This window comes from Ochotona princeps, chromosome 7 (genome assembly GCF_030435755.1).
Source record: "Ochotona princeps isolate mOchPri1 chromosome 7, mOchPri1.hap1, whole genome shotgun sequence".
Taxonomy (NCBI): Eukaryota; Metazoa; Chordata; class Mammalia; order Lagomorpha; family Ochotonidae; genus Ochotona; species Ochotona princeps.
Genome location: NC_080838.1, coordinates 82,757,285 through 82,774,657, shown reverse-complemented (window position 1 = coordinate 82,774,657; position 17,373 = coordinate 82,757,285). Strand labels below are relative to the sequence as shown.

The 17,373-nt window shown below is 44.5% G+C and overlaps 1 protein-coding gene across 10 annotated transcripts in view; it reads left to right on the top strand.

The window, feature by feature from the left end:
• FIP1L1 (factor interacting with PAPOLA and CPSF1) overlaps positions 1-17,116 on the top strand; it is a 48,284-nt gene extending 31,168 nt beyond the window's left edge. For 6 of the 10 annotated variants that reach the window (XM_004590875.3, XM_058667312.1, XM_036495021.2 and 3 more), the window contains 6 exons: positions 3,385-3,411; positions 5,019-5,073; positions 6,171-6,226; positions 8,611-8,824; positions 16,095-16,232; positions 16,842-17,116. In XM_004590875.3, coding sequence (XP_004590932.1) covers positions 3,385-3,411; positions 5,019-5,073; positions 6,171-6,226; positions 8,611-8,824; positions 16,095-16,232; positions 16,842-16,989 — 638 coding nt within the window. In that variant the 3' untranslated portion in view covers positions 16,990-17,116. The remainder of the gene's footprint in view (positions 1-3,384; positions 3,412-5,018; positions 5,074-6,170; positions 6,227-8,610; positions 8,825-16,094; positions 16,233-16,841) is intronic. The other 4 variants (XM_036495029.2, XM_012928620.3, XM_058667309.1 and 1 more) reach the window with 1 other exon arrangement.
• The last annotated feature ends 257 nt before the right edge of the window (positions 17,117-17,373 follow it).

Genomic DNA, 17,373 nt, shown 5'->3' with positions numbered 1-17,373 from the left:
TGTTTACTGTGCTAGAATGCGCCTACTTTCTGTTCTCTGTGTAATTGGGCAGTTGGACTGGCAGTGTGTAGCTGTCACTGTGCCTTCTACCTGAGGCTTTTCATATCCAGCAAAGCCTACACCTGCTCAGAAAGAACTCTTCTCTCCTTTCCTACAGTCCCTAGGAACCTCATTCGACTTTCTAGATTTGCTTGTTCAGATTCCTTGTGTAAGAGGTGGAATCCTTCATTGTTTGTCCAATGGTGTGTGGTATATTTTGTTTGCTTTTATAATTGTAAGCTCTCTGTGTGGCAGACTTTTAATTTAGGCTTTTAAATGTGAACTTAATTCAATCCTGCTATATTTCTGTCTTCATTTATTAAATAGGAGTTTTTGAAGTTAGAAAGTAAAGTTCAGCTTGACTAAACTTGTGTTACATTAACTAATACAAGACCTGTGTAACCGTGGTTTTTTGGGTGTTGGGAGTTAAGTCTAACCTCGTGGTAGAATTAAGCTGCAGAAAGTTCTTGGCTTCTGAGATGTGGTCCAGTTGCTCTGCACCGCAAACCAAGAAGGCACCCCTGCTTTCAAAGGGGGTGCCGTGGCTAGCTGCTTGCGCGGACTGTGTTCGCACCTTGCGATTGTTGTAATTATTAAGTCAGTTTCTTTGTAGAAATTGAGATTGAAGGAAAGTGGCTGGAATTGTGGATTCCACACGTCATTGCTATGGAATTTAGAATTTACTAGTGAGAAGCAGGAAGCAGAGTTTATTTGAACCTAGGAGGGGAGGAAAGGTTGTTAGTCCATGTCTTGGTTTTCTGTTGCTGCCGAAGAGATGCTTCCAGAATGCAGTGGCTTGCAACAGCACACTCACTTGTTATAAAGGGGCTTCTGTAGACCTGGAATTTGGGAACATCTTAGCTGGTTCCTCGGCTTCAGAACTTGTCTCTGAGAACGGAGTTGAGGATGGTTCTGGACCCCAGCACAGGCAGCCATCTCGCGGAGCCCGGCAGTTCCTTCTCAGCGGCTGGTGGCTCTGGAGGGCGTCAGTGCCTCCTGTCATGGCTCCTGCTTCCCATCATGCGGTCATGGAAGTGACAGCCGAGGGCTTCTCTGGGTTGAGTATCTTGGAAATGCATGTCGTGTTGTCTGGCTCCCTCAAGAGACACTGCCAGTGCCAGAGGAGGGTCCTGTAATGTCTTCCCACCTTAATTCCACAAGAAGATGAGGGGATACACGGAGAATGGGTTTACGGAAATCTGTGTGCCCTTTGTTTTTTGAGTGCGGAGCCCATTATTGAGGAATTTTTGAACACAGTGGCAGTTATCAGGAATGCTCTCTATCTCTGCCTCGGATGCTCTAGCCTCCATGTAGGGCCTCGACTCTTCCTCCATTTCCCTGTGCAGTCTGGATTTTGTGTTAAGTCCTTTGCTATTATTTTTATATATCTATGTGTCTGTCTAATGCTAGGTAACGCAGGAATTACGCTGTCAATACACACCTTTGGTCATTTCATCAAAGTCTGAAATAGAGTTCATTTTGTCTGTATTAAGAATGGAGTTGCTCAGCAGTAAAATGAGGAGAGAAGTTTAGAATTCAGTGCACTGATTCTCAAATGTTTGTTTCTGAGTCAAACACATGATCATCTCCTGGGGAGTTCTTGGGGATATGTGGTTTCTGGCCCCGTGCTGCCTTGCACCTGCCAGATCCCACATAGGAACCAGTTTGTGATCTGGCTGCTCCACTTTCCTCCCGATCCAGCTCCCTGCTGTGGCCTGGGAAAGCAGCAGTAGAGACTGGTCCAGAGCCTTGGGACCCTGCACCCATGTGGGAGTCCCAGAAGAGGCTCCTGGCTTCGGATCAGCTCAGTTCTGGCCATTGCAGTCACTTGGGGAGTGAACCAGTGGATGGAAGATCTTTCTATCTCCTTCTCTCTGTAGATCTACCTTTCCAATAAAAAGAAATAAATAGAAGAAAGATGTGAAAACTAGATCAAATAAGGAAGTCTACAGTATTCTGAAAACAAAATTGTCCTGTTTTAAGGAAAATAGTAATTGTAAATATTAGTAACCTTTCAAGCTTTGGTTTGCTTGTTCTTTTAGCGTAGCAGTTGGAGACTAGAGTCCCTGGAGGTTCAGTGGGAGTTGTCACTTACTGGTCTAGGTTGTGTAGGGGTGGAGATCTGGGAACTTGATGGCTGCCTGCTGTGTCTGCTCTGCTGACTTTGCATGGCTAGGGCATGATTTGTAATGTTATTGCGTGGGTTGTGAACCAGGGGCTCTAGTCTATTTCAGGGATGTTTGGTGCTTCAAGACATTTATTTGTTTAGTAAGTTTCTTATCCTGGTAAAGCATGAATGTCAGAACATTTTGAAATACATCATTAGCACATTTCCACAGATATGTATGAAAACATTTCAAAGTGATACTGTTTTTTTTTTCTCTTAAACTGATTTTGATGTAGTTTTTAAGATAAAATTTGGTGAACCATTCTGTGTTGAAGTTACTTATGGCATAGATCTTTTCTCATGAAGAATTTGTTTTGAATTTTAACTTTTTTTTTAACCTAAAGATGTTTTTTTAGCCACAAATAGAATATGCATGCTGCTTAAGTAGTCTTTTAAGTATCTTCTAATTTTTCAATGTAAAGTTAATACACATTTTTATATTAGGATTGAAGGGCACAAGTTTGGTTAGCAGAAATTTATTTTGCTTGAATTAATTTCCTGAAATTTATAATGTGCACATATAAAGAGTGGAAGTTGTTCAAATTAGGATTTGTCAGCACCCAGAGAAGGAAATCCTGTGTGTGTTTGTGTGTGTGTGTTAGTGTGTAAATTAGCTCTACCCCCCTCTCTACTCTTAGAAGCAGTGGGGATGTTAATTTTTTGTCACTCCTGCTGACACAGTCTGAGTGAGCACTTGGAAGCCTTAGAGTGGAGGATGTGATGGTGTCTCGACGTGTTAGAACCTGCAGATCAGTGTCGCTGGTAAAATGTTGTAATGAAATGAGCAAACATGAGCAAATCTTGTTAGCATGATTCTCTTGGACTTGGAATTTGTGTATGCACAGGGTGCTGTGTAACTGATGTCTAACCTTGTGATTGTAACTGGTGGGGGAAACCTAGTTACCAAACTTCAGGCCTTGGGCTCATCTGGGAAGTTGGGTGTTATCATCTGGGAAGTTGGATTTTATCATCTGGGAAGTTGGGTGTTATCATCTGGGAAGTTGGATGTTATGCTGGAATTGTTCGTTTGCTGCAAGAAACCAAAATGCTGCTCTTGAGTGACTGAGCCAGGATGGTGAGGCAGGGGTTTTACTTGAAAGTTTGTTTTGCTGATGGCGTAAATACTAACAGGTTCTGAAATCCAATTACTGTATTAAATTTCATCACTTGTTTTTTAGGTATTCCAATAACTGTACCACCTCCAGGTAAAACTTTTTTCATGTTTTCTCCATCATTGTTAATAAACATGAATCTCAAGCTCTCAGTTACAGGAGGGCAGTGTTGATGTAGTTAGAGAATGCAGATAGGCTGTTGGATTCCAAGGTCCTATTTTCAGCCCTGCCTTTGCTTCATTCCGTGTTTGATCAAAATACTTAGTTTTCCTTAAACCTGTCTTACCCATTTTGAGACCAATGAAGTTTTATGATTGCTTAAGAGAAAGATCATTTATCCTGACTACTATGGTGTCTGATTTTTTTTTAACCCTAGTGGCAGAAGTCCATATCATGAGAAACAAGTTTTGAAACACAGCAATTAGGTAGATTGATAGCTGGCTGTTCTTGGCGTGGCCATTATTGTTAACTGCATTGCTGTAAGTATAGGGTTGGGCATGAAGAGACTACTTAGAAGGGCTGTGAGCAGTAGAAATAGTGCAGATAGCAAAGATCAAATGCCTTGTTAGCTATGACTAAAGTCACTGCGCGAAAGTGGCTGAGAAAACTTACCAGGCAAAGCCAAAGCAGTCTCCAGCATATATCTTTTTAGTTTAAAAAGCAGTGTGATTATGAGGCTCTGCAAGATAGAAGTGTGGGCTTCAGGTCTAAGGGGGTGGTTATTGAACTTGCACGTCTGACATGTTTGATAAGGGAGTTACAGACCTAAAAAACATGGCGCATGGCATGGTCACTTGAAATATTTTGGTACAGGGCTAACTGTGAAGTTCAGAAGGGTTCAGGCACTGGGATTTCTTTTCCTGTAGAACGCTTGGCAGGAGGTTTAATGGAAGCCTGACAGTAGAATACAGGACAGTGTTCAAAGCTGAACTGTCAGAGATTTAAGCCATAGAGTTTTGTGCATTTCCTGGTAGGATTGTTATAACTAGAAGGAATTAGTGCAAGTTGTCAAGTCTTTTTTGGACACTTTATTGCCTGTCTGAATTTGTGAGTGTATAAAGTAGGTTGACTGCCAAGTTCCCTTGTGGCCATTTTATTCTTTCGTATTTCTTGTAGGTCTGGGGAGTGATCGAGAATTCAGACCTCATTAGCAAAATGCAAATTCTTTCTTTCCTGTAATCCAAAAACTGAATTATATGTCTTTCTCTCTAATTTGTTAAGCATTCATGTATTTACTGGTAAGATTTTATTTATAATTACACATAATAAGGAAATTTCTACATATCTAAAAAATTAAAAATATTTTTTGAAAGAGATAAACATTTTATTTGCTTTTCTTCTAAAATATTTCAAGTGTAACATATGTGGTGGCAACGTTACTATTGTTATTATGTGGGAAAGGTAAGGCATTGACTAGCTTTCTGATACGCAGGAAATGGGCTGTGGGTGGTGCTGAAAATAAGACCAGGGCTCCTGACTCCTAGTGTGTGCCATGCATTAGACTAGACTGTGCATTTAAAGTTGTTTTTCTCCAAAACTCTATTAGTAAGCTTAAGTTCCATTTTTTTTTCTGTGCACCATAACCTAGAGAAACACGCTTAGGTCCTACGAGCAGTTTCGTGATATGCAGCCGCTTGTTTCACCATCAGTGTTAAATGGAGATTCCATTAACGTCTTGTATCTTTGGTTGAATGTTTCAGGTTTTCCTCCACCACCAGGCGCTCCGCCCCCATCTCTCATCCCGACGATAGAAAGGTAAGCTGCCTGCACGCTGTGCAGTGTTGATTGTTGACAGAAGATCATGCACATAGCTTAGTAATATTTTCCAAGATTTAATTTTAGAATCCTGGCACTCTAAATTCTTAACTCTAGGTCTGTGTTAATTACTTTTACATAAATTGTTGAACATGTGACCTGACCATCAAAACTGCACAAAGGAAATAAACTCATAGTACTTTGAGATCATATGTTGATTGATTTGGAACACATTGGTGAATGAAGCCCCTTGGCTGCAGTCAGATTTGTAGGAAGTAAGAGGCTTAGGTTTCTGCAAGTCCTGAGCAGTTCCTGTCTTGGTTAGGATAACAGTTGCCAGTCCACAGTAGCCAAGAAAGACTGCCTATTCACTGCCACAGTGCTGTGTCTGTGACCACCAAGAATGGCTGGCCCGCCTGGTGTGACCTCAGCCTTGTTTCTTGCCCCCCGCCCCCTGTGCTCACAGTTCGTGGGCACCAGAATGTGCTTGCAAGTATCTGCCTGTGCGGAGCAGTCGGAGCTGTCACAGCACAGTGTCACTAGACAAAGCTTCCGAATTCGCAGGCCTTCGTGTCCTCCTACCTTGTGGATCTCAGAGCAGTGTGTGAATGGACAGCACCAGGCCACCTGAGGCAGGCAGATCCATCAACAAATGGGACCTTTACTTCCTGTTAAATGGCAGATAGTGTCTAAAAATAATGGGTTTCTGAACAAATGATTGATATATAAAAACTGTGAGAGCTTTATGTCAGTAGGATCAAACCAGGCTTGGTGTTCAGAGGAAATGGTAAACTTACAGCATGGATTCTCAGAGCTCAAGGACTTAGCTTGGTGAAGTCTTTGTCAAACATGTGTACTGGTTTTACAGTCACAAGGCCAGAAAGCATTGTTTGTGAATTCACCTATTGTTAGGCTTAATATTTTGCAGGTTAAAAATGTATGCTTTAGTACTTAAAAAGTTGCAGTGAATTTGTTAATTAAGTGTTGGCTAAATGCAAGTTTTATTTTTGCCTTGATATAGTTCTTATTTGCATAAAACTGTTACACTTGAGAACTTCCTTGCAACAGATGGGAAAGTACTTTTCTTTCTTCAACAGTGGGCACTCTTCTGGTTATGACAGTCGCTCTGCACGGGCATTCCCTTATGGCAATGGTAAGTGAGGTTGGCTGCCAGCTTCAATGTGATAGGACTTAGGTGTTGCTGGTAGAAACCTACTGCTTGGTTTAAAGTAATACCTTAGAAAGACATCTAAAACTCCTAGAAGTAGTACTGCTTGGGGGTATGTATTTGCCAGTCAGTTCAGCAGAATCGTTGTCATTTAGTTATCAGTTACTTTTAGAAATGAATAGGGATGTTTGTACCTTGCCTTTCCTGGGAAGGAATTGAGGGGTTTATTACCATGGTGTCTCAGTCTTCCTTATTGGTGTCTTTTTTGACTTGTGGGATCTACCCAGCATTTTTTTTTCCCTTGCTGATTTAATTTTCCTTTCTAAATCATCTGTGGTTCTCTTCCATGTTCACTCCTGACAAGTTTATTCGAGATTTCTGTTTCCGCTGTCGGCTTAGATCTCAGAGTGTCCCTCCTCTGGTCCCCTTGTCCCCGCAGCAGGTCCATAATCCTCTGTAACTGGACCAGACCAAGGTCCCTGGGCCAAAAGCACCAACTTAGACCTCCTAGCATCAGCACTGGCTCCTGGGTTGGCAGGCAGGTAGGCAGGACCAGCGTGCACTGTCCGTTAGTCGTTCTGTGGGGATGTCCTCCGCCACTGCCTGCTTCCGTTCCCCTCAATGGATGCTCCTTCCATTTCTAGCCCCGGAAGTTTGGGAATGACTGGGTTTAAGAGGCGGAAGTGTGTTGTCTCTGAAGCCGTGGTCTGTTGGATTATGTCCTGGGGCACATCTTGAGGGAAGTACACACATGAATGTTCATGCAGATTTTTTGCAGAGCGCATGTGGGATGCTAGTTCATGAGACATTTATAGAAAGACATTTATAGAAAGAATTGGTGGGCAAGTATTTGGGGAAGGAAACAGACCTAGAACTTGGAGGGGGGCTTAAGAATATAGTGACCTACTGAACACAGATTTTGCCCTTATCAGATTGGCACACCAGAAGTAGGCAGGAAGCAAGAGAAGAAAGTACCCCTGTGTCTGGTGGAGAGCGTGCCTGTAGCAGAGGGGTGGGCTGCTGGGTGATTTTCCTTTGTCTGCCTCCCTGACATTGCTGTTGAGGGTAGACGAGCCGTATGAGATCAAGGTGAGAGTAACATCTCTTTTTTTTTTTTCTCCCATTTCCTGGAAAATTTCCAAACTGGTATGGTCTGTACCTTATAAATGAGTAGATTTACCTGTAAAAGATTTTGACCTTGATAAAAGATTTTAAATTACTGATTAATGTTTCTGGCAGTTATGAAACCGTTGATGTAGGTTTCCTTTTGCCTTTGAAATCTCTTTGGTAAGTCTTGGTTTTGGGAGTCATCCATTCCAGGTGAGCATGCAGTGCTTGGGTGCGAGGTGTGTCGGGTCCGACTCGGCGTCTGCGCTGGCTGGCCCTTCCCGCTGCCTGTGGGATTTGTGTGCTCTCTCTGTTTTGTTCATTCTCCATCAGCCAACTTTAGCTTTCTTTGAAGTTCTTACATTTTAAGTTTAGCTCATTGATTTTCAGTCTTTGTTATAGTGTTGAGGACTACATTTTCCTCCTGAAGACTTTACTGATACAACCAAACTTTTCACATGTCATCCATTTATGTTTTGTTTAATTATTTAAATTAATGATTTCTTTTTCTTCCTAACCTACCTGAAATGTAGTTTTTAATTTGAAATGGATGAGGATATTTTCCCATAACTTAAATTTTTATTTCTAACTTAAGTTGCTTAGTAGTGACAGAATATGGTGTCTCTTATTCTCTGAAATGTATGAGTAATTTTGTTAACATATTCTTCATATATGTTAGATGCTCAAAATTTCCCTCTTGCTGCGTTCTGACCCTTCATGCTACTGTGGTTATTGAGGTACTGGCATATTGTTGCATTTCTCATCCTTTCCAAGTCTTTCTGAATTGACTTGAGCTTTCAGTCGATTTTTTTTTTTTTTTTTGCATTATTTTCTCAATTGTGAACTTAGGTATTTCTTCCCATGTAGAGGTTACATTTGAAATTTGTATATAAGTAACAGTAAGTCATTAAACGTAGAGATATCAGAACAGTTGGCTGGGTGTGCCTTCATGCTGATAGTTGGGTTCCATCAGCACTTTGAAGATGGCGCGGTGTACTGTGCTCCACAGTGGACTAGGCAGGGTTTGTGCTCAGCTTCAGGCTGGTCCTGCTCACCTGTTCGGCTGCAGGAGGACCAGGCGGGGTTTGTGGTCAGCTTCAGGCTGGTCCTGCTCACCTGTTAGGCTGCAGGAGCCTTGCTGTGTGACACTTCTTTCCAGTGATAAAGTAACTTTGCTGCAACGTAATGACACCTTTTTGGTAGGAGTTTCCTCTTTTTCTTTTCTAAATGCTGTTTTTATTTGTTTTGCTTTGTTTTTCCAGTTGCCTTTCCGCATCTTCCTGGCTCCGCTCCTTCATGGCCTAGTCTTGTGGATACCAGCAAGCAGTGGGACTACTACGCAAGAAGAGAGAAAGACCGTGACCGAGAAAGAGACCGTGACCGTGAGCGAGAACGGGATCGGGACCGAGAGCGCGAGCGCACCAGAGAGAGGGAGAGGGAGCGGGAGCACAGCCCCACGCCCAGCGTCTTCAACAGGTGTGTGCGTGGTGTGTGTGCGTGGTGTGTGCGTGGTGTGTGCGTGGTGTGTGTGCGTGATGTGTGCGTGATGTGTGTGTGTGATGTGTGTGCGTGGTGTGTGTGCGTGGTGTGTGTGCGTGATGTGTGTGCGTGGTGTGTGTGCGTGATGTGTGTGCGTGGTGTGTGTGCGTGGTGTGTGTGCGTGATGTGTGTGCGTGATGTGTGTGTGCGTGGTGTGTGTGCGTGATGTGTGTGCGTGATGTGTGTGCGTGGTGTGTGTGCGTGATGTGTGTGCGTGGTGTGTGTGCGTGATGTGTGTGCGTGATGTGTGTGCGTGATGTGTGTGCGTGATGTGTGTGTGCGTGGTGTGTGTGCGTGATGTGTGTGCGTGGTGTGTGTGCGTGATGTGTGTGCGTGGTGTGTGTGCGTGATGTGTGTGCGTGGTGTGTGTGCGTGATGTGTGTGCGTGATGTGTGTGCGTGATGTGTGTGTGCGTGGTGTGTGTGCGTGATGTGTGTGCGTGGTGTGTGTGCGTGATGTGTGTGCGTGATGTGTGTGCGTGGTGTGTGTGCGTGGTGTGTGTGCGTGCCTGCTCGTGCGCTCTGCGGCATTTCTGCTTAGCGTGCCGAGTGAGTTCCACCTTGTTTGAGTCTTACCATAAAGGGAATTTTAGGTTTGTAACCAACTCCTTACTTAGTAAACAAATAAAATTTATTTTCTTTTTAAAATATATGAGATGCCCCATATTTTGCTGCCAACATATAGCTGAGATGAATGTTTGACCTGTTCTGTCTTCTGTCTTTTCTTGGCTAGAGTTCTGAGTCCGGCAGTTCGATTGGGGAGATCTCCAAAGAATCCTTGAGGCATTCCCAGACCAGATTCTTGTATGTTCTAGCAAGCACAGGGCCCAGCACAGTCCATCACCCCGATCAGCTGGTGGTTGCAGTTGCTGGGTTGGTTCTGTTTTCAGTCCCGAGTTGCACTGGAACCAATGGGTGTTGCAGTCCAGTCTGGTTCTGCCCAGCACATACTCGGCCCTTACATCAACCAGTGGGAGCCTAGTCGGGGCGACCCGCAATAACCCCCACCAGGCCCGCCCCCTACCCTGGTTTGCCAGTATGTGTAGCAGTAAACCAGTCTGTCCCCCATCCCATTTGGCTCTTGTACTTGTCAGTGGGCATTAAAGCTTAGTTCCATCTAACCAGCTCAACCATCCAGCCCTCACGGATGTTGTTGAGTGCCTCTCTGTCTAGCCACCCCAGCCCCCGTCCTATATTTCATGACTGGGAACTGTTAAAACCACTTGAGCAAATATCTCAGAGCATGCCCCACATCCGGGACTTGGGGTGGGCGGGAAACCGGGTGGGGCTTCTCCCTCAATACCCCCCTTTACCTCAGATACATGATGGAAACAATATGGACATAATAGTATTACCTACTTCCCTATACCCCCTGAACCTTTTTTTTTTTTAACCACAATTAACTGTAAAGATTGTCAACAACAATACAATAAAATTCAAAAAAAAAAAAAGTGAAGGGAGAAGGAAGGAGAGTTGGAGGGAAAGAAGCAGGGAGGCAGCAGGGAATCTCATTATGTCCTTAGAATTGCATGTAAAAATCACAATGAATTGTTAAAAACTAATTAAACATTAAAATAAAAATACTTTTAATTACTCTCAAAAAAAATATATGAGATGGATTAGAACATGGTGGTATGCCAAATACCATTATCCATTGTTTGTAAAATTAGATAAATAAGCTTTTTAAACTGTTGGTACACATCTCTGAGTATGTCAGAGCACCTTCACTCTGTCCCCCAGTGGTACATGAGGTGTTTCGTACACTGGGCAGGAAAGTACTGAATGACAGGCTTGTATCTGGGGAAAGAATGCTTGGAGTCTGCTGCAGTATTTTCATAATACACATTTTTTTTCTTTATTTTTAATAATCTTTACGTAGTTAATTAAAGCACAAAGATTCAAGGGCTACAGGAAAGTGGTTAAGATTATTATTTCCACATTTTTTTTTCCTGTATCTGTGGTAAAGGGGGAGATAAAGGGAGAAGCCCCACCCAGTCTCCCACCCATCCCAGGTCCCTGTGTGGGGCACGCTCCGAGTTCAGTAGTTCTGGATTGCTGCCAGTCTCACCGCTCCAGTCACTGCATAGTCCACTAATGGACATAGTCCACCTTAGAGTCTCCGTTTGCCCAGTTTTTCACTGCCAACAGATGGCTCGGGTAGTTGGTTTGTTTTGTCCTCTGTTGAGGTGCATAATACACATTTTTCATGAACTTTTTAAAGAACCTGTTTGCATACATTTCAGTTTTGTTTTTGTACCAAAACAAACTTTAATTCTGTTTTTTAGAAGCTATCTCAAGTAACGTACTCTTATAAGGATGAATATTTTTAAGTTAGGAAAAGCCAGGATTTGCCATTAAATTAGGTCTGTTTATATAGAATGAGCACTGGTTATATATTGTTTATAAATATATGAATGGTTAGAAGTTTGCTATAGCTCTGTAATTCACCTGTTTGAGTATGGCTAGATCTCATGGTATGACAGAAATTAGGTGACTGACTTTTTGCTTCAGAACTTAGTGACTCATCTTATTACAGCTCAGTTACATTGAAAGTGCATAGTTGGAGAGTTCCTGGTTTTTGGAATATTCATTTCTTTAGGGCAGCTATAAAAAAGGATGAGAACCAGGGCTTGGGAAAACGGATACAAGCTCACATCATTCCAAAGGGCCTAAAAGTTTGTTATAAGGGCATCAGCAGTATTGATTTTTTTTTTTTTTTTTAAGATGTGTTTATTTTTATTTGCTGGTTTGTTTCCCATGACTACAGTGGGGCTAGGCCAGGCTGAAGCAGGAGCCTGTAACTTCGTCTGGGTTTCCCATGTGTGGGTGCCTTGAAGTTAGGTCATTAGGGCTGGGGCAGTAGTTATCAGAGTAACTGCACTTGTGGCACCAGCATCCCGAATGGGCACTGGTTCTAGTCCTGGCTACTGCACTTCTGATTCAGCTCCCTGCTGAGGCACCTGGGAAGGCAGTGGAGACGGGCCCAGTTCTGGGTCCTTGTGCTCACATGGGAGACTCGGAAGAAGCTTCTAGCTCCTGGCTTTGGACAGACCTGGATGCATCCCCTGCATATGAAAGCTCCTCTGTAACTCTGCTTTCCATTAAAAATGAAATAAAAAGTCTTATAGAAGAAAACTAGGTAATTAAAAAAAATTCTGTGACTTTGTTCTCACCTTCTTTGTACCTCTCTGCACATTCTTTTCTTAAGATTTTTTTTTAAAGATTTATTTATTTTTATTACAAAGTCAGATATATAGAGAGGAGGAGAGACACAGAGGAAGATCTTCCGTCCGATGATTCACTCCCCAAGTGAGCCGCAACGGCCGGTGCTGCGCCAATCCAAAGCTGGGAACCAGGAACCTCTTCCGGGTCTCCCACACGGGTGCAGGGTCCCAAGGCATTGGGCCGTCCTCGACTGCTTTCCCAGGCCACAAGCAGGGAGCTGGATGGGAAGTGGAGCTGCCGGGATTAGAACCGGCGCCCATATGGGATCCTGGGGCTTTCAAGGCGAGGACTTTAGCCGCTAGGCCACGCCGCCGGGCCCTGGGCCCTCTTTTCTTAAGATTTTAAACCATTCGTTTATGTAGTGGACATCAGAGGATAGGACTACTCCTGGCTGCTGGATAGAACTACACACAGCTGTTACAGGTGTAAATGGGACTGGTTTGTCACTGAGACTTGAAGATAAACAAAACGCATTAAAGAAGGAAGCCAAAACAATTCACTAACTTTTTTTTTTTTAAAGATTTATTCAGTTTATTACAAAGTCAGATATACAGAGAGGAGGAGAGACAGAGAGGAAGATCTTCCATCCGATGTTTCACTCCCCAAGTGAGCCGCAGCGGCCGGTACGCGCCCATCCGATGCTGGGAACCTGGAACCTCTTCTGGGTCTCCCACACGGGTGCAGGGTCCCAATGCTTTGGGCCGCCCTCAACTGCTTTCCCAGGCCACAAGCAGGGAGCTGGATGGGAAGTGGAGCTGCTGGGATTAGAACCGGCGCCCATATGGGATCCCGGGGCGTTCAAGGCGAGGACTTTAGCAGCTAGGCCACGCCGCCGGGCCCTACTAACTTTTTTTAAAAAGCTGTTTTTATTTGAGAGCCAGTTATGTACAGGTGCTGGGGGAGATCTTCCATCGGGATTCACCTCACGAGTGCTGCAGTGGCCAGAGCTGGGCCAGCCCAAAGCCATGAGCTCCTTCTGCGTCTCCTACACGAGTCCAGGGGCCAAAGCACTTTCCTAGGCACATTAGCAGGAAGCTGAATTGGAAGTGGAGCAGCCAGGATTTGAGGTAGTGTTCCTGTAGCGTGCCGGTGCTGCAGGTCGCTCTTCCGTCTTGGCCCTGTTCCACAGCACTGGCTTCCGGTTTGTCTTTGTCTCCTCCTTTTGTTCTCCGGGATGTGACCTACGTGTAGTAGACAGTAGTAGGATTTCATTGACTGCATGTTTGGCCAGACACAGGTGTGCGTGTGTAACTGTGTGGTACTTGGTGTGTTGTTGACTTTGGCTGCTGCAGCGCGTGGTCCTGACAGTGCGGGTCGGGTGCTTGTGTTGAAACAGCACTGCTCAAGAACGTTCATGTGTATTAGGAAGTACTTCTTGCAAAACGTGTTAGAAAAATTTTTGGCATAAATGCACAATGTTTATAAACAATTGGGAGCTGAAATTTTTTGATTCCTCTAGTTCCAATTCACATATGCACAGATACTACAGAATTTTTATTGAAATTTTAAAACACTGTCAGTCATGAACCTGGGTTTGATTTTCATGTTACTCAGCTTTAGGGCATTAGGAGTCAATGTTTACCTAAATTGGCTAGTAATTTAAAGCAAGAGATAAGGAAAGTTCTATGTTTTGCATTATCTGAGGAAAAGATTAGACTCTAGAAAATCCAAATGAAGTTTAAAGACTTTGTTTCCGAAGACTGACAAAAATGTCTGAAAAAGCAAAATTATATGTAGTATTTGCTGAGTTACAAATTACAGGGTCATTGTTTTGAAAATTACAGACCCATTTCCACATCTGTTTTTAGACAGTTTAATTGAATGCCCTGAAAGAAGGCTGGACATTGTAGGGTGGTTAAAGTGAGCCCTAATGGTTTCCAGGTTTTGAGCAGCCACCGTGTGCATCTTGGAGCTGAAAAGGGTCTGCAGCAGGCCTTCCCTGAGCAGGTCTGGCCGGTGTTCCTCTGTCCCACCACATGGCTGCCTGCGCACTCTAAAGGTCCCAAACCTGGTCAGAACTGGCTTTAGGGGGAGTGGGTAAAAAAGGGTTACAAATGACTAAGAGAGGGCTGTCCTTAATGGTGAGTTCTAGGAGGGGCAGGGGTCACTTCAGAGCGGTTTGTGATGGTGCCAAGACATCATAACCTTTGCATCATCCGTAGCCTGCCCTGAAAACTGTTCTGAGGTGTCCAGCTCAGTGGAGACTGCCCCTCAGGGAGCTCCCACTCTTGTACCAAGTACGTTTCGTTATACAGAGACTTTGAACAGACTTGGTCCATGTGTCCGTGTGTTCAACTGGCTTATTCCGTTGCTTCATTCAGACTTATTAACAACTTGATATTCCATACAAATGGCTCATATAATTTGTAGTAGACATATTTCTGAAAACTTAACGCTATTCAGCATGGTCTTTTGAAAGAATGTGTAAGCTTGTAGGAAGTGTGAACTTAACTAGGAAAAAAGGGAAGAAAAAGAAACCTGGGGATTAAGAGGGAGAGGAATGTCACAGGACTCAGAAGGACAGCAGGCGTAGCAAGGTCAAGGAAGACCAGCTCTAACTTCGCTGTCCTTTCTGTTCACCAGTTCATGTGATTCTGCCCAAAATAGGAAGAGACGCGCAGGGTGAAGTAGAGGTGATGTGGGACCCAAGTGTGTCCTGTCTGTGCTTGGTCCGTATTCTGGGGGAATTGTACAGGTCCCTTCCGTTTCTCTCAGGTTCTGTATGTATTTGTAAATGGTAAGTCCAAGGTTAGAGAGCCTTTACTTGTTGATTTACTTGTAGCCATTCGGAGCCATGTGTTTCTTCAGTCAGAACTGTGTGTGCCCAAGATTTATGAGTACTATAAAAGTTTTGGTTAGAAATCTGAAATACACACATGTGCTTTTTTTTTTTTTTAAAGATTTTATTATTATTATTGGAAAGCCGGATATACAGAGAGGAGGAAAGACAGAGAGGAAGATCTTCCATCCGATGTTTTCACTCCCCAAGTGAGCCGCAACGGGCCGGTGCTGTGCCGATCCGATGCCAGGAACTTGGAACCTCTTCCGGGTCTCCCACGCGGGTGCAGGGTCCCAAAGCTTTGGGCCGTCCTCAACTGCTTTCCCAGGCCACAAGCAGGGAGCTGGATGGGAAGTGGAGCTGCCGGGATTAGAATCGGCGCCCATATGGGATCCCGGGGCTTTCAAGGCGAGGACTTTAGCCGCTAGGCCACGCCGCTGGGCCCACACATGTGCTTTTAATTGTAAAAGAAGCAAATGAAGATGAAGCTGTTGATTAGAATTTAAATACAGAACTTTTTTTTTTTCTTGAAGAAATAAAAGGTCTTGATTTCTTCTCTTAACTCTACCTTTCAAATTAATAAATTGCAAAGGGTAGTAGTCACATTGTGGCACCATCGGCTAAGCTGCCACCTGCCTAATTGGCATCTCTTGCAGGCAGCAGTCTGAATGCCAGCTGCTCCTCTTCTGATCCACTTCCCTTTTGTGTGGCTGGGACAGTGTACCCATATGGGATACCCGGATGAAGCTCCTGGCTTTGGCCTGACAATTTAGGGAGTGAACCAGCAGATGGAAGATTTCGCTCTTCTCTTTTCTATAATTGCCTCTCTGTAACTAACTACATATACAGATCTTAAAAAGTAAAAAGTCAGTAGGAGGGGCACCTAGCCTAGAGATTAAGATGCCCACTGTCCATCTCAGCACTCCTGGGTCCTTTTGCTGGCTTCGTTTTTCTGAGAGAGACTGTCTCTCTCTCAAAGGAATGTTTGAAACACTGCCACGTAACTGCTGTGTCTTCCTCCTAGCAGGGTAGCACGGACTGTGTGTTGTGCTTACTTATCTCTAGTACTCATCGAGCAAGCAGCATGTTGCTCAAGTCAGTCACTACTTCCCTCTTCTCAGATGCTGACGTGGTGGCTTCTGGTCTGTAGTGTAGGATCTCTGTGACACGATCCGGTTGTCAGGAGAACTTCTTTCACTTTCAGTGACGAGGAGCGCTACAGATACAGGGAGTACGCCGAGCGAGGCTACGAGCGGCACCGAGCAAGTCGTGAAAAGGAGGAGCGGCACCGGGAGAGGCGGCACCGGGAGAAGGAGGAGACCAGACACAAGTCGTCCCGAAGGTGTGCTCGCAGCCCGGCTGCAGGGGAGATCGGGCCTCTGCACCAACACAGGGTCTCAGGGTCCCCGGACCAGACACATTCCTCTTGGGAAATGTCACAGTATCTGTTGAAATAGGTGGTTCCTCATGTGCTTTTCAAAACTGTATGTGATGTTCCCAAACCAAAGTTAATATGGAGGAAAGAAGCCCATCTGAGAGGCTTTGGGTTGCAGCATTGTCTCCCTGGGAGAGGGGACATGTGGGCATGGGAACCAGGGGTTGGTAGTACATAGTAAAGCAGTGTCTGCTTCCAGGGCCTCACAGTAGCAACAAGAACCAACGTACTACAGGTCAGCCTGTCAGATGCCCACTGCCGAGTGAGCACCTCATTGTCCTCGTGGTCGAGAGTCTGATTAGAAAAAGTGTGGGCACTGGGAATCCTGTCTTGTAATTTCTGCATCATAGTCACATTAAAACTGACGGTATTCCTGAAAATGTATTTATGAGGGGCACAAGTGGATTAGATGACCTTAAGTCCAAGCATTGTGTTGAGAATTTAGGATGGCTGATTTTTATCACAAATGATGAAATTAAACATTCTTAAACAGAACACACTTTTTTTTTCCTGCAGCAACAGTAGACGTCGCCATGAAAGTGAAGAAGGGGACACTCACAGGAGACACAAGCACAAAAAGTCGAAGCGCAGCAAGGAAGGGAAGGAGGCCGGTGGCGAGCCCGCCCCGGAGCAGGAGGGCGCTGAGCCCGCACCTGCCGAGTAGGCACGGCCAGAGGCTGTAAATCTTGTTATTTTTCTGGATAATGTTCAAGAAATTTACCTTTAATCTTGTTCTGTTAGTATGGAAAGTTAACATTTTTTCCAAAATAAAAGTCAATTTTTCATGTTAAGTTAAAAATCTTTGTCATGTGATATATAAGAATAAGCCAGCAGCTCTGGCGTCACATCCAGTGAGGGAGTGTGAATGACTCGCTTAGCAGGGATCTGCAGAGCATCTAGTGTCTGGTGCGCAGGATGTCTGCGCAAGATACGGCTGCCTGCCGGCCACGCTGCCAGTTCCTGGTGCCTCAGAAGGGATCCAGCCCCTTCCCAGGCTCGACATCATTCAGGCCCTCACCCCTGTTGGACATCAGGCTCACAGCTGCTG